The sequence below is a fragment of the Rattus rattus genome, chromosome 2 (genome assembly GCF_011064425.1).
Source record: "Rattus rattus isolate New Zealand chromosome 2, Rrattus_CSIRO_v1, whole genome shotgun sequence".
NCBI lineage: Eukaryota > Metazoa > Chordata > Mammalia > Rodentia > Muridae > Rattus > Rattus rattus.
In genome coordinates, this window is record NC_046155.1 from 158743366 (window position 1) to 158757650 (window position 14285).

General features: G+C 38.1%; 1 protein-coding gene across 1 annotated transcript; it reads right to left on the reverse strand.

The window, feature by feature from the left end:
* Positions 1–11355: 11355 nt before the first annotated feature.
* Positions 11356–11580, reverse strand: LOC116894419 (keratin-associated protein 6-3-like). Its single transcript, XM_032896124.1, has one exon. The coding sequence runs from the start codon at positions 11578–11580 to the stop codon at positions 11356–11358; it is 225 nt and encodes a 74-aa protein (XP_032752015.1).
* Positions 11581–14285: the final 2705 nt, after the last annotated feature.

Sequence of the window (14285 nt, forward strand, 5' to 3'; positions counted from 1 at the left end):
ATATACCCTCTAATGTTGGGAGTTGGAACATGAATGAGAATAACTTCATGATTGCGATAAAGCTGAAAGAATATTGGAAATGGCAATATTAATGTGTGCTTATGTGAATCTGTCTTGTTATTTGAAACAATTCTTTTTTTTTTCAGAGCTGAGGACTGAACCCAGTGCTTTGAGCTGGGTTACCACTGAGCTAAATCCCCAACCCCTGAAACAATTCTTTAGATTCTTGTTCTAGAAATGACCTTGTTCCAAATTACATACTAAGATGCCAGCCTATCTATTAGTTGCTCTCTAAAGATCAATTTTCAATGAAAAAAATAGAGGGCAGTCTATGAGATCATGCAATGATCCTAATATAATATGGAAAGGCCCTATTGCTAAAGAAAACAGCTGAACAGCTCACTGAACATGGAGAGTCAAGCTGATGCCTACTTAGAGGCTTTACCTCTACTGAATAGTGCTCATGATACTAGACAGAAAGGACTCTGCAAGAACCAAAAGAGAAATGCAAGTACCAACCCAGCCACAAAACTTTCAATCTACAATGGTGGCCTACCTGCAATATGTGCTAGTCCAATAGTTTCACAAAGTGTGTGGGACTAATTAACCAATATTTGATGGATTTAAGGCCTATTCTATGGGGTAGAATCTACCCCTAACACAGCTTGGGTGACCAAGAGCTAGAGAGGCCAGGGACCTAGGGGAAAACTGACTACTGTTTTGCTAAAGAGATACAGCAATAAAATGACTCCTAAGGATATTCTGCTATCCTCCTAGATCAGGGTCTTTCCCAGCCATCATCAGAGATTCTTACTTTAGCAGTAGATGGGAACAAACAAAAAGACACAGCCAGAGTTGCAGAGTATTGATTACTTGGAATGATTCCACCTCTTTGACCTAAATCTGTAGACATACAAGTATTTATTAAATCATAGGCACCAGCATTCTGTATGACATAGTGATGGACACATATAATTTGTATTTAGGTTTCCAGTCATGCTGACAATGCTTTCTCACTCAAAGGCATCCAAAAGGTTATGAATGTGTTGTGGTCATTTTTATTTGCATAATAGCACCTTTAGATAAGAGCATTACCTCATGCTCCTGGACCTCAACTTCAAGAAGAAAGTAAGACACAGGTGTTTGCATAGCTATGATTAAACAGCTTGTATTCTTCAGTAAAGTTTAAGTATATTTACATGAGGCAACTTGAAGAGAGGTTATTGGAGGGCTTTTAGAAAAGGAGAGCACTTATTTTTAAGTGGAAGATACTGTTTGTGTGTTTATATTAAATTTACTTTAACCTATATTATTTTTAAAAAGTTGCAAAAAGAAACCACACGCTGCATCAACCAGACTTGGAGACAATACACTTCAATGGACCGCTATAGAGTTACAGCAGTCCTTCAGCACAGAAGCTGAGTGTCACATTAGATTTAGTCCCTAAGTGTCACATTAGATTTATACCCTCCACCACTGAAAATGAAAAAATTCCAAGACAGAATTCACACCTGGGGTTGGTTCCAATGCTATTAATGTCCTATTCAAAAGGCCTCAGTGACCCCAATACTGTGAAGGATATCCCTATATTTTTCTAGAAATTATAGTGTTTCACGTTTTAAGTTAAGATCTTTGATCCATTTTGAACTGATTTTTGTACAAGGTGAAATATAAGAATCTAACATGCTCCTCCTGCAGTATAAATCCAGTTTTGCCAATACCATTTGTTGAATATTTGGGAAAGATTGAATACTTTTCCTAATGTATGTTTTTGCCTCTTTTTTTTTCAAAAAATGCAGTTTTTGAATAGAACATCAATCAATATCATGGGGACTTTTCCCAAATATCAGCAGGTAAGATTACATGAAAATGAAATGTTTCTGCACAGTAAAGGAAACAATGAGCAGAGAAGACAGGCATCCTTCTAATGCTACAAAAACAACATAAAAAGAAAGGGTTCAGGGAATAATAAATTCAATTGTTAAACATCTAGCCTTAAATTTCCTTGTAATGTAATTTCCACTGGCTTCTCCGTTTTTAAATTTTATGTACATGAGTGCTTTGCTCCATGTACACCTACATGCCAAAGAAACATCAGATCCCTTTACAGATGGTTGTAAGCCACCATGTGGGTGCTGGGAATTGAACTCAGGACCTGGAAGAACAGCCAGTGCTCTTAACCACTGAGCCATCTTTCTATCCCTCCACTGGTTTCTTTAAAATGTCCCTTCATATATTTACACTCTGGTATGAAAAAGTATTGTCTCTTTCTAACCTAGTTACTATTTTTACATCTGTAAATTTTATAGAGGCCCCCATGCTATAAACCTTGAAGGAATTAACTCATAGTGTTCTTTCAGCCTGCCCTTATATTCTCAAGAGCCACATTCTGGCCAAAAATGGAAGAAATTGTTCTTTGATTTAAGAAGTAGGACACTTGAAACGTCATACACTTCTGTGTTTAGTATTTTTTAATAATCTGATATAAAACTTGGAGTATGAGTTCATACATATCACCTTCCATGGGAACATAACATGCCATCCACATTTATCTGTCATTCAGCGTGGAAATGACAATAGAGCCTATGTCAGGTGTAATATAAGCCTAATTGCCCCACTCACTCGGAATTCATTAAAATTCTTTGCCAGTGTTCAAAACAATAGGACAACTAACATACTAGGAACACACTTTTGTTTCCTATCTCATTAAATATTCTAAATTCTATAGCATAGTCCCTATTTTACAGATTGAACAATTCAGGTAAAGACTGTCTTTAACTAATGGGCCTCACCACACAAAATAGAGCAGTCAAGCCTGCCAGCTGCATGAGATGGGATTTACATTCTTTTATTTTTTGTTTGTTTGTTTTATGTGTAGGCACATTTGACTCTAAAAAATATTCCTACTACCACTGACCTACTTCTCCAGATAAGGGAAGAGTTCTTATTCTTATTTTTTTCCAACACATATTAATTGGCTAGGAACACTTACAATGTGTCTAGTAAATTACCCCACTAATCAATTATAAGTGTTGCAATAGATTCAGTGGCAGATTCCCCAGAGATACCATGTTTAAAAAACTATCACCTTCTGATAAGGAGTACAAGGGTAAGCATGCACATAAGGAATTACAAACACACTGACCATCTCTAAAGATATGAGACTTCTTCTTTAGCTTGTTTGATAGTTTTTTCTTTGAGACCTTCTGGTAATAACTAGAGAAGCAATGCCAGCTGGGTGTGAAGAAGTTGAGAACTTTAGCCACAGAGAAGTACAACATAACAGGATACAGAAGAGCTACAGTTGCAGAAAAGGAGTCCCAGGGGAACAAGGCTTTCAGGTTTAACAACAGCATCAACTATGACAGGATGAAATGAGTATATAAACTCAACACAAGATCTGAGGCCACTGATGGCAATTATTCTACTTCTGCCACATAGAACACTGATTTTAACACCACAGCCTGTGGAAATAAACAATTTCTATGTGTTGGCATTTTTTAAAAATTTGTTAATCATTTGGTTAGGAATCTGATTTCTCCTGTAGGAGCTCAGTGAAGTGCTGAACCTGTGACTAATATTTATAGTATCTGTGTTATATTTATGCCTTTGTATGCCTTCTGATATAATCAGTTTCTACATCTATAATCATGCAGGTGTTCAATTTAGAAATGTATAAATCAAATGAATTAGTATCCATTTGTGTGTGAGATAGACACATACAAAAAAGATATGAATGTCACTCTTATTCAACTATTACAATAAATATATGTATAAATCTGTGTTAATTTATAGTATAGTGAAGAGACACCATAACCAAGGCAACTCTTATGAAAGCAAACATTTAATTGGGGCTGGCTTACAGTTTCAGAGATTCTGTCCATTATCCTCAGACATGGTGCAGGAAGAACCGAGATCTTGATCAAGCTACCGTCTTGATCTGAAGACAGGCATAAGGAGATTCTCTTCTTCAGGCAGTCAGGAGAATGGTCTCTTCCACACTGGGTAGAGCTCGAGTATAGGACTTGAAAGCCCACCACCACAGTGACAAACTTCCTCCAGCAAGGACCTACATCAACAAGGTCACACCTCCTAATAGCGCCTCTTCCCATGTTCCAAGCATATTTAAACCACAACAAAATTCAACCTGAAAAGTATATTCAGCTATATATATATATATATATATATTATACATATTACATATAATATAAATATATATTATATATATTCCAGTCCCTGGCAGTTCTCTGCATATTGACCAGATGACCAGGGTGGCTTTCTGTAATGTTCTCTATCTACTGTTAAAAGAACCTTTTTTTGATGAGGAATAAAAGCTACACTTGGCGATGGTTTTAAGATTATTTAGAAATTATGCTGGTTTAGGGAAATGACAGTTGTAGCTTCTCCTCTGATATACACAATCTCACCCGCTGTGGATGATTGACTAGATTTATGGTGCCAGGCATGATTTCTCTCCTGTTAAGCAGGACTTCAATCTAAACAGCTCTTGGCTACAGCCAAGTTATAAATGTCACTATTATACCTTGAGGGGCATTTTACCAGGCTGATTATTGTGGTCCGTAAGCATCAGAGCTGGGGAAGATCACAATTCTAAAATTATAGAAAATAGAATAAAATGGCTCCTTTCAGATGAGACAATATCATAAATGTTCACTAATGCATGGATTATATCATGAGGAAATTTTAGGTCCTGCCTATGAGATCAGATTTTTACCTAATAAATGATGGCTGTGAAAACCAAGGGCAAATCTCCAGGTGAGGAACAAAACCTAAATTTATAAGGAGACTATACTGACTGGATTTAGTCAGCCTGACACAATCCTATATATCCAGGGAGAGGAAGTCTCTATTGAGGGACTGCCTCGATCAGAATGGTCCGAGGGCAAGTTGTGTTGGGCATTTTTCTAAATTAATGTTTGAGGTGGGAGGTTCCAATTGACTGTGGGAGGTACCACTTCCTGTCAGGCAGGTGGTCTTTGGTAATAATAAGAAAGCAAACTGAGCAAGCCATGAGGAGAAAGCCAATGAGCAGCATTCTGCATTGCCTTCTGCTTCAGTTCCTACCCCCAGGTAACTGCCTTGAGTCCCTGGCTTGGCTTCCTTCAATAGACTGTGACCTGGTGTATATAAACTGGCTAAACATTTTCCTCCTTATACTGATTTTGGTCATGGTATTTATCTCACCAATAGAAATAAGAATAAGCAAGAAACTGACTGGAAACATAGTAAAAGCAAAGAAACCATATGTAGGATAGTGGTCATGGGTACTGACGACCACACAAAGGACCACAACATATGTAAAGAACATTTTCAGTGATTGGAAGTCAAGTTACAGTGAGAGCAAGAGACAAGTAAAAAGAAAATGGAAAAGGTGACATAAAGCTTGGAGAAAGCCAGCTACAAGCTATCACTGTTGAAACGGGCTCTTTAGTGTTAGAAGACTTGAACATATTTACAGACTAAAGGGAAAGTGTCAGTAGTGGAACAAAATAGATACAGAAAGTACTGCAGACGGTATAATTTATCAATCAAGCTGTGGAAGAAGTTGACACCTTAAAAGGTGGAGGAATGGTATTTTGGGATAGGAGAGGAAATCTGGTCTCCCCCTGAGACTGAGATAAGAGGCCAAAGACAGGTGCAAGTGTAGATAGCTATGAGGGGGGAAAGTTGATAAGATTTTCCCCTGGTAGATTTAATGCACATCATACAAGGCAGACAGACAAAGGGGGATGAAGGTAAGTTTTGAACAAGCAACTTGAGGAGTTTTGAGGGGGACAGGAAAGTCACTTTCTAAGGTTTAGAAATTGGGCAAACATAAAAAAAGGAGCATTGAGCAGCCCTGAAGATTCAGTCCAAAGGAGAACACTACAGATGCCTGCAGCTGTGACTCCATAGTCACAAGACCCTCTCCAGCATCCATTAAGAGGAGACTGAGAACAGAATACTCTAGTTAATATGTAGCTGATCCCTGGAAGGAGGGTATATTAGGAGAACTACAGTACTTTCTGTATTTATTTTGTTCCACTACTGACACTTTCCCTTTAATCTATAAATATGTTCAAGTCTTCTAACACTATAGAGCCCGTTTCAACAGTGATAGCTTGTAGCCGGCTTTCTCCAAGCTTTATGTCACCTTTTCCATTTTCTTTTTACTTGTCTCTTGCTCTCATTGTAACCTGATTTCCAATGGCTGAAAAATACAGGTGAGTGGCAAGGCAAACGGTATGTGTAGTACTGTATACAGATCACTTAACAAGTGAGCACACTCGGCTGCCACAGGTGACACTATGAACAGTCATGCTAGAACACCTCAATAGAAACTATCGAGCACGTAGGAGACGGGGGAAGAACATGGCAGATTTTATTAAGGAGAAGGAGGTGGGGAAGGAGCAGTCAATCTGGATTATGTAGGGGAAATGTCATTGCTGCAATAGAAGTGTGCAAACTAGAAGATTGGATGTTCAGGGCTCTGAGTCTTAGCTTCAGGGAAAAGCATTATTTCATGTTAAGACTGAACTGGAATGGCATCTTAAAGTACAGCAGATGTGATGGGGTGACAGGGGAGTTTTGAGGCTCTACTGTTTAAATTGGTTGTCTACATGATAAACGTAAGGATATGAAACCTGGTACCACAGCTTTCAAAGACTGAGTTAGGGATCATATTGGTGGCGAGTGACAGGTATCAAAAAGAAATGAAAAGTTACTCAATGAAAAAACTCAAATAGGAGACACATAAAAGTGTGTTGGTGTCCCACAGAGGCTACTTTTTCTGTGCCATCTATGAGAAGAAGCAAGCATAGCTATAACTGTGCCCATCAGCTAAGAACTGAAAGCCTCATCAACAAGACTGCGGTGGATCCTTGTTTATTAACCTTGTCCCTGAATCCCCTTGACTGTATAATAAAAACAAAGTTTAAACTTGTTTCTTGTGTGGTAGAGAGGATATAAACAAGTTTGTGTTGCTTAAGGATATCACAGAAAAATTTTTGTGTGACATGTTCTCTGTTGTAGTGTAGTATTCTTCACAAATCCATCCCTTCTCGTTAGGCACAAAGAAACGTCTGTCCGTTTGCCTTTCCCTCTCAGTAGCCTGGAGTTTGGCATGTAATACTTAGGAAGCTGTCCCTGAACAAGCCATGAAGCATCACTAAAGAATGGGGAGAAGATGGCAGAAGGAAAATAGAGTTGATGGCAGGGTAAGACCAGAACGGAGTGCACTAGAGGCTTGGCTGGCAGAAGGTAGCCTGCTTAAAGGAACTAAGTGAGGTGCTGTGCACGGTGCACTTCCCTTGTCAAAAGTGCACAGAACATAAACAGATCAGCATCTACGTCCGCCAAGAAAGCTAGGGCACGATAAAGTACTTATTGTTCCCAAGTATTTATGTTGGCTTTCTTCACTTACAGATTTTACATCCCCAGCTCCACTGATAGTGTGTTTGACTGAAGTATGTGAGGTTATGATGCATAGGACATATACAGAGATGTAAGTGTGGCCTCAAATATTTTCCAGAAATCCTGTTTATGTAACTTTCTAACAAGGGGTCTTTAAAAAGGTCTTTTTAAATTGGTCCCATAATGATGGGGGGAAATGTAATGGACCATCTATAGTCACATAATTAACAAATAATCATTTGGCTTTTGGAATAATCCGTGCTTTGCGAAGTTTACCTTAGCAAAACAGACCACACTGAAACTACTCTAAAAGGTAGGTATGAATATGTAGGCATTCTATTTAGTTTAGCTTAAAGTGACAGCAAGGTAACTCTTAGTGAGAGGTAGAAAAAGATTCAGATTATATAGTCCCAAATATTTGGTAAAATTATGATCTACAATGTTTCAGAAAAAGTCAATAAACTTCTGTCTTCAGATGAACAGCTTGGGGAAAAACACTTACTGTGCCATTATTACCGTTTTTTCTAATTAATCAACACTTATTTTTTAGTTAATATTAGGAGAGGACATTTCATAGATAAATACATAGATAAATAGATATAGATATAGATATAGATATAGATATAGATATAGATATAGATATAGATAAAGATCTTGTCAGAAGCAACAACTGCCCTATTGTACTCAAGCCCCCTTGACAAGAGTACTGGAAACCTAGCCAAGAGGCTAGTGAGATCATGAAGCTTAAAAGAGAAACTGCTAGGGACACTTAGTAAGCTAACATACTTCCTAACTGACTTTTAAATGTTGTTACATTCACAAAGAAGTGCAACTCTCTCCTCTGATCAAGGAAACTTCTCTTTGTAACAGATGGAGGCCATGACTGAGAACCACAAGGCAAAATGCAGAGAACAGCTGATCTTGTGTTACCCAGACACAGTGGATACATACAATACAACTCTCTGCCCCAAAGACTGATGCAACTCTACAGAGGAGAGGCAGAAGGACAGTGAGAGCCAAAGGACCTAGAAATATGCTATGGGAATGTTTCTTCTAGATGAACCAGAAGCTTTACCCACAATAAATATGGCTGCCTAGAAAAGACCTGACCAAAAATTGACCCCATAGATAGGCTAACATTGTGGCTCTTTCCTACCTCTAGACAAAGACCTAGAGCAAGATCTGAATGTCAGGATCGATATAAACAATCTTGCAGGGAACAAAACCCTACCTAATTGGTTACCCTGTATGAAGTGGTCAGTCCTAAAATGATATGCATACAAATAACACTAAACAGAGTCAGCAAGTTTGTTTGTTCATTTATTTATTTATCTATCTATTTATTTATATGCTAAGGAAAAAGAGATCACACACTTGAGAGGGAAAGAGTTGGGAGTACGTGCAAGGGATTAGAGGGAAGGAACAGAAAGGGGGGAATGATGTGATTATATTTTAATTCAAAATATGCTGGTAAATATTTTTGCAATAAAGTTGTCAGCATATTTTTTATTTTGCAAAGCACTGATAACTGCTGGACTGGAAATATAGCTCTAAAGCAAATGCAAAGAATGGTAATGTATTCTACAAGAGACTTCTCAAGAAACCAGTAATGAATTATTAAGAATTAAGCCCATTGAAAATTTTATGCACTTAACTCCATCAAATGAAACTTATTTGCTCTAGTATGATCTAATGTGTTGTAATCTGAGGAAAAATGACTAGAATATATATGTATATATTCCATAATTATAATATAATTATATATGGAATGTATAATTATACATATGGTTTTTTAATGTTATTGAATTTTAGAATCGCAAAGAACAAGATTCTTAAAAAAAATAAGCAGATAAAAGTGAAATCTATTTTGCCCATTGAATAGTATACTGAGTAGAAATTTACAGAATTATTTTTTTTACAGATTTATTTATTTTATTTATATGAGTACACTGTAGCTGTTCTCAGACACACCAGAAGAGGGCACCAGAACCCATTACAGATGGTTGTGAGCCACCATGTGGTTCCTGGGATTTGAACTCAGGACCTCTGGAAGAGCAGTGAGTACTCTTAGCCACTGAGCCATCTCTCCAGCCCCAATTTACAGAATTATTAAGAAGTATTTATTCTGATATTAAAATGACTAACCTTTATGTTATAAAATGTTTTTAATTTTAAAATCAGCAATTTAAAATTGACTAACAATGTTTCCTTGAAATACATATAATTTATAATTAGAAATATATATGTGAAAAATTAATTGAATAGAAAAGGAAAAATTCACATGGTTTAATAATAAAGAGTGTTGACAATTTGATGCATGTCCTTGCTATATTTTCAAATTACTACTAAATATATTTTTTAAAAATTTTCTAGGCACATAAACTGTAGACTTGACTTTACAGTTGATATTATTTATTTAATGTTTTGAGTGATGCTAACATTTCCTATGTAATCACTTGATTACTGCTAGAAGGTTTCCCCCAAAAACTTATTGATTCAAGTTTTTCTTTAATCTACATATATTACGGAGCCTAATAACATCTGAAACCACCCAGGGATATTCTTTCGAGCACAGACACCCAGGGCTTGGTTTGAACAACACTCCCTGTTTTGTTTTATTTTTTGTTTTCTGTTTCTTTGCTTTAAAGAGGAACATCTCTGAAACTCTTTGCTCTTGGTTATAAGGCTTCAAGTCCTTCTTAGGAAGACAGAAACTTTCCAAAGAAAATGGTGGAACACCTGCAGATCCTGTTCTTGTTTTCTACAGAGAATTTCTTAGGTGCTTCTCAGAATACCAATGAAGGAAGTTAGACTAGGGTGTCGACCAGGGCACACGACATCTGTTCTGAGAGAAGATAATGAGCAGAGGCTGAATAATGTCTTCTCTTCTGAATATGAACTCACTTAACTCCAAGGGCCTCAGTCATATAGTGAGGGAATCTTTCTGCAGATGCCTTAAACTACAGAGAATAAATCTTGCCTCTGCTTTCAACAAGCTTAGGAAAGGTGGTCTCCACGCTGGGAGTTCAGAGCTTAAATGAATAGTATTAGTAAGAACTGTGTTGTTAGTGAAAACGTATTACCAACTAGGTATTGATAACTAGACTTTGCACATTGTTCTGACAAATACATTTCAGTGTGATTGAAGAAGTGCTCTTAATGCTTCTTCTTGAAACCTGAGTTCAGTTCTCAGTACCACATTAGGGGGCTCACGCTGTATGAACACCTAACCCTCGAAAAAGTGATAAAAATACATCTGATTCCTTTCAAAGGGGCACAGATAATAAGCATTCACTTTCAGTCATGTTAGAGCACATAGTCATCTGTTTACCTGTTTCTAAACTAACGCGGATGCAGTATGCAAATTAATTCATGTTGGAAGTTTTATGAAGGTTGAAGATTACATTAGAACAGGAGAGAGAAACCATTCAAGCTTTTCAAGTACATTCATACCTTCCTGGATTTAAGTCTATCATACCTATGTTTAAAGGATGATCAACCTAACCACAGCTCTATAGTATTACTGTGTTGGTGGCAAAATGGATGAAAGACCAGAGACTGGCTGAGATTCTTTCTAAGTGTCTGTTTTGCCACAGCATTTAGTAGAGTGTCAGAGGATAGTTTTCTCCCTCTCCCTCTCCCTCTCCCTCTCCCTCTCCCCCTCCCCCTCTCCCCCTCTTCCCTTCCCCTCCCCCCTCCCTCTCCCTCTCCCCTGTGTGTGTTTCATATACACACAAACACACACACACACACACACACACACACACACTATGTATATATATATATATATATAAATGAAAAAGAAAAATGAGAACATGATAAACAGGAAATAATATAGAAGAAACTTAGCTTTATTGAAAAGTAAAATTATAATTTTTCTACATATCAGTGCCCTGGGATTTTAAAGAAAATGGCCAATAATGAGCCAGTGAGCCTAAATTCTTAGTAAAGTCCAGAAACTCTTCCATAGCAGCACGGGCGATAGGTACTGTAGGCATATCTAGAGCCACAGCCACAGCCATAGCCGTAGCCCAGGCCACCATAGCCATAGCCCAGGCCACCATAGCCATAGCCCAGACCTCCATAGCCATAGCCCAGGCCACCATAGCCATAGCCGAGGTCACCATAGCCATAGCCGAGGCCACCGAAGTAGTTTCCGTAGCACATGCTGTCAGGAATGGGAGTTTCCTTGAGGCAGATGAGGAGTTTCTGGAGTGTGTGTGTGCTGCTAACAAGACTGGGTCCTTTTATACTGCCTGAATGGCACGCGAGGCAAACCACAGAGTCCTCCAAACTCATTACCATTAAAAGAAGCGATAGATACGCCCTCCACAAACATGCTAACCATGTGTCCCAGATGACATTGTCACAAGGTTGGGATCCCTAAACTCTGAGATCATGAGATGGCCTACTTAAAATTCTAGTTCTAACACTGAGAAGAGTCAGATACAATAACATAAAATGTTTGTGTCCTGCCTCCGAAGATTTAAAGTTATCCAGTTCCTACCTCTGTGCTAATTGTATCCCTGTCTGTCTGAGGAACCTTTCTACTGCTAGTTTCCTCAGTTCATGTCAGAAAGAAATGTTTAAACCTCCATTCTTTTTGTCTTATGTTCTGTTCATACACTGGTTTCTTTTTCTTTATTTTATAGGACAACAAAATCTTCACTTCCTATCAAAATGTTGCTTTGTTCACAGTTTTAGTGAAGACTTTCCTGCACCCTTCATTTCTGTTTCCAACAGCCTCCAGGTCTCTGCTTTTTCCTTTCTCTACTATCTTTACACCCTTTACACTCCTCCTGCACCCCAACTACCTCTCAAATCTGAGCTATTTTTTCTTTAATTTTTATTGTACACATACGTGTATCTGTATATTAGATATACATATATCCTCTGGGCCTATTTCAGGTTGGTCGTTTGTATATATGTTTAGACTGACCACTGGTATTGGATAACTTATCAGAGGACTAGTCCCTGAAGACTGAATATCCCTGTCTCAGAAGCCAATCTGTAGCTTTTCATCATCGGGTGGGACCCTGTGAGCTCCCCTCTCCCTGTTGGCATGCACATTCCTGTTACTGTCCTTGTATTGGTCTCTTAGGTCAACCATATTTTTGATATTTCATGAGTGTAGCTTCCTTGGAATATATTAAAGACATTATGACAATATACACATTCGCTTTCCAGCCCTCCATACCAAAATAAAGCACAGCAAGTTCAGAAACGCATTCATTTGTTGTTTGACTCACTCACTCTTCAAGTCTTTGCCAAGGGTCTCTTGTTCCCAAAACCATTAGAGGAAGCCATGGTGGAACACATACAGAATACAACCAGTCTCTGTTTTCTAAGGGTATCAATTAAGATAAACGAAGGAGAGAGATTATAAGAATGATTTAGGCAACAATACATCTAGAATGCAGTTTCCCCTCTGTCCAATTCTCCTAGTCCCCAGTAACCTCCCTCCCCTTCTATGCCAGATTTAATCTTTTTCCTATCTTTTCTTTACTTTAACCTTTTTTTTTTACAGTCCAGTTGTATCCCCTTCCTGGTCTGCCCTCCAATAGTCCCTCATCCCAATCCTCCTCTGCTATCTTCAAGAAGATGTCCCAAAATTCTCCCCACCAGACCTCACTACTTCTTGGGGCCTCAAGTCTCTCAAAGGTTAGGTGCATCTTCTCTCATTGAGGCCAAACCAGGCAGTCCTCTGTCTATGTGTCCGGGGCTTCATATCAGCTGGTGTATGCTGCCTGGTTGGTGGCTTAGTGTCTGAGAGATCTCAGGGGTCCAGGTTAGTTGAGACTGCTGGTTTTCCTATGGGGTCGTCCTCCTCCTCAGCTTCTTCCAGCCTTTCATTAATTCAACCATAGGGATTTCCAGCTTCTGTCCATTGGTAAGTATCTGCATTAAGCCTGATATAATCTTAATAAAAGTAAATAGTTGTTAAACTTGGGGAAGAGAACAGATACAAAGTAAATTATATATTCAGATGAAAATGTCTTTATGAAGTCCATCACAAAAATAAATGTAACTCAATATAAATTTTATATTAAGAAATATATGTAAGAAGGAAAGAAGCTAGAATGATTTCAGCATTATAAATAATTGGGAGAGGACAATTATAAGATGAGGTCAGATACAGAAAGGTCAGGTTAAGAAATATTAGCTCAGTCTAGGGTTAAATAGCCAACTGGTTCATAAACTCAAAAGCTAAGACTGAGATAAAAATCAAGGTTGAGGGGAGAACATAAGAGTGTTAGAGCCCTAATATTGAGGGTGTCTACTGCAAAGGATTCAAATATACTATAGATGATACGGTCTTAGAGTCTTAGGCATGTCTGCATATTAAGAAGAAAAGACAGCAAACAAAGCAGGAATGTTAAAGGACTCCAGGAACAAAGAGCCTCCATGGAAGAAGGGAAGCAGGCACGTGTGGAATTATTGATCATGGGTTCCACCCACAAGAGACAGAGGAGCAATCAATACAGTTCCTCAGCCTTTCTTTGAGTTGTGTGCACTTGATAGTTGTTCAGGGGCTGTGCTGAAGCTCTTCCAGTCATCCCAGGTTTCTCTGTTGTTTCTTCATTCTGTCTGGGTCTTAACTTTTATATGTACTGCTATAGTCTTGTCAGTTTATAATACCCTTAAGCAAGTGATATAAGCTCCCTCATTCCCTCATTTTTGATAGTGTTTTGATAACCTTGTGTTCATTGAGTATGTTATGTGGTCCGTCACCATTTTCCACACATGTGTGCAGACTGGGGAGACTGTGTGAGAGTATGTGAAACACTCTGTTTGGTCATCGAATACTTGTAATAGTTTATGGTCTGTAATTATTGTATGCTACTCTAGTTATTTGTTTTCCTTTTATTATA

What these genes read in the sequence shown, in the direction of transcription:
- LOC116894419 (XM_032896124.1), bottom strand. Translation starts at nt 11,580, where the DNA reads ATGTGCTACGGAAACTACTTCGGTGGCCTCGGCTATGGCTATGGTGAC.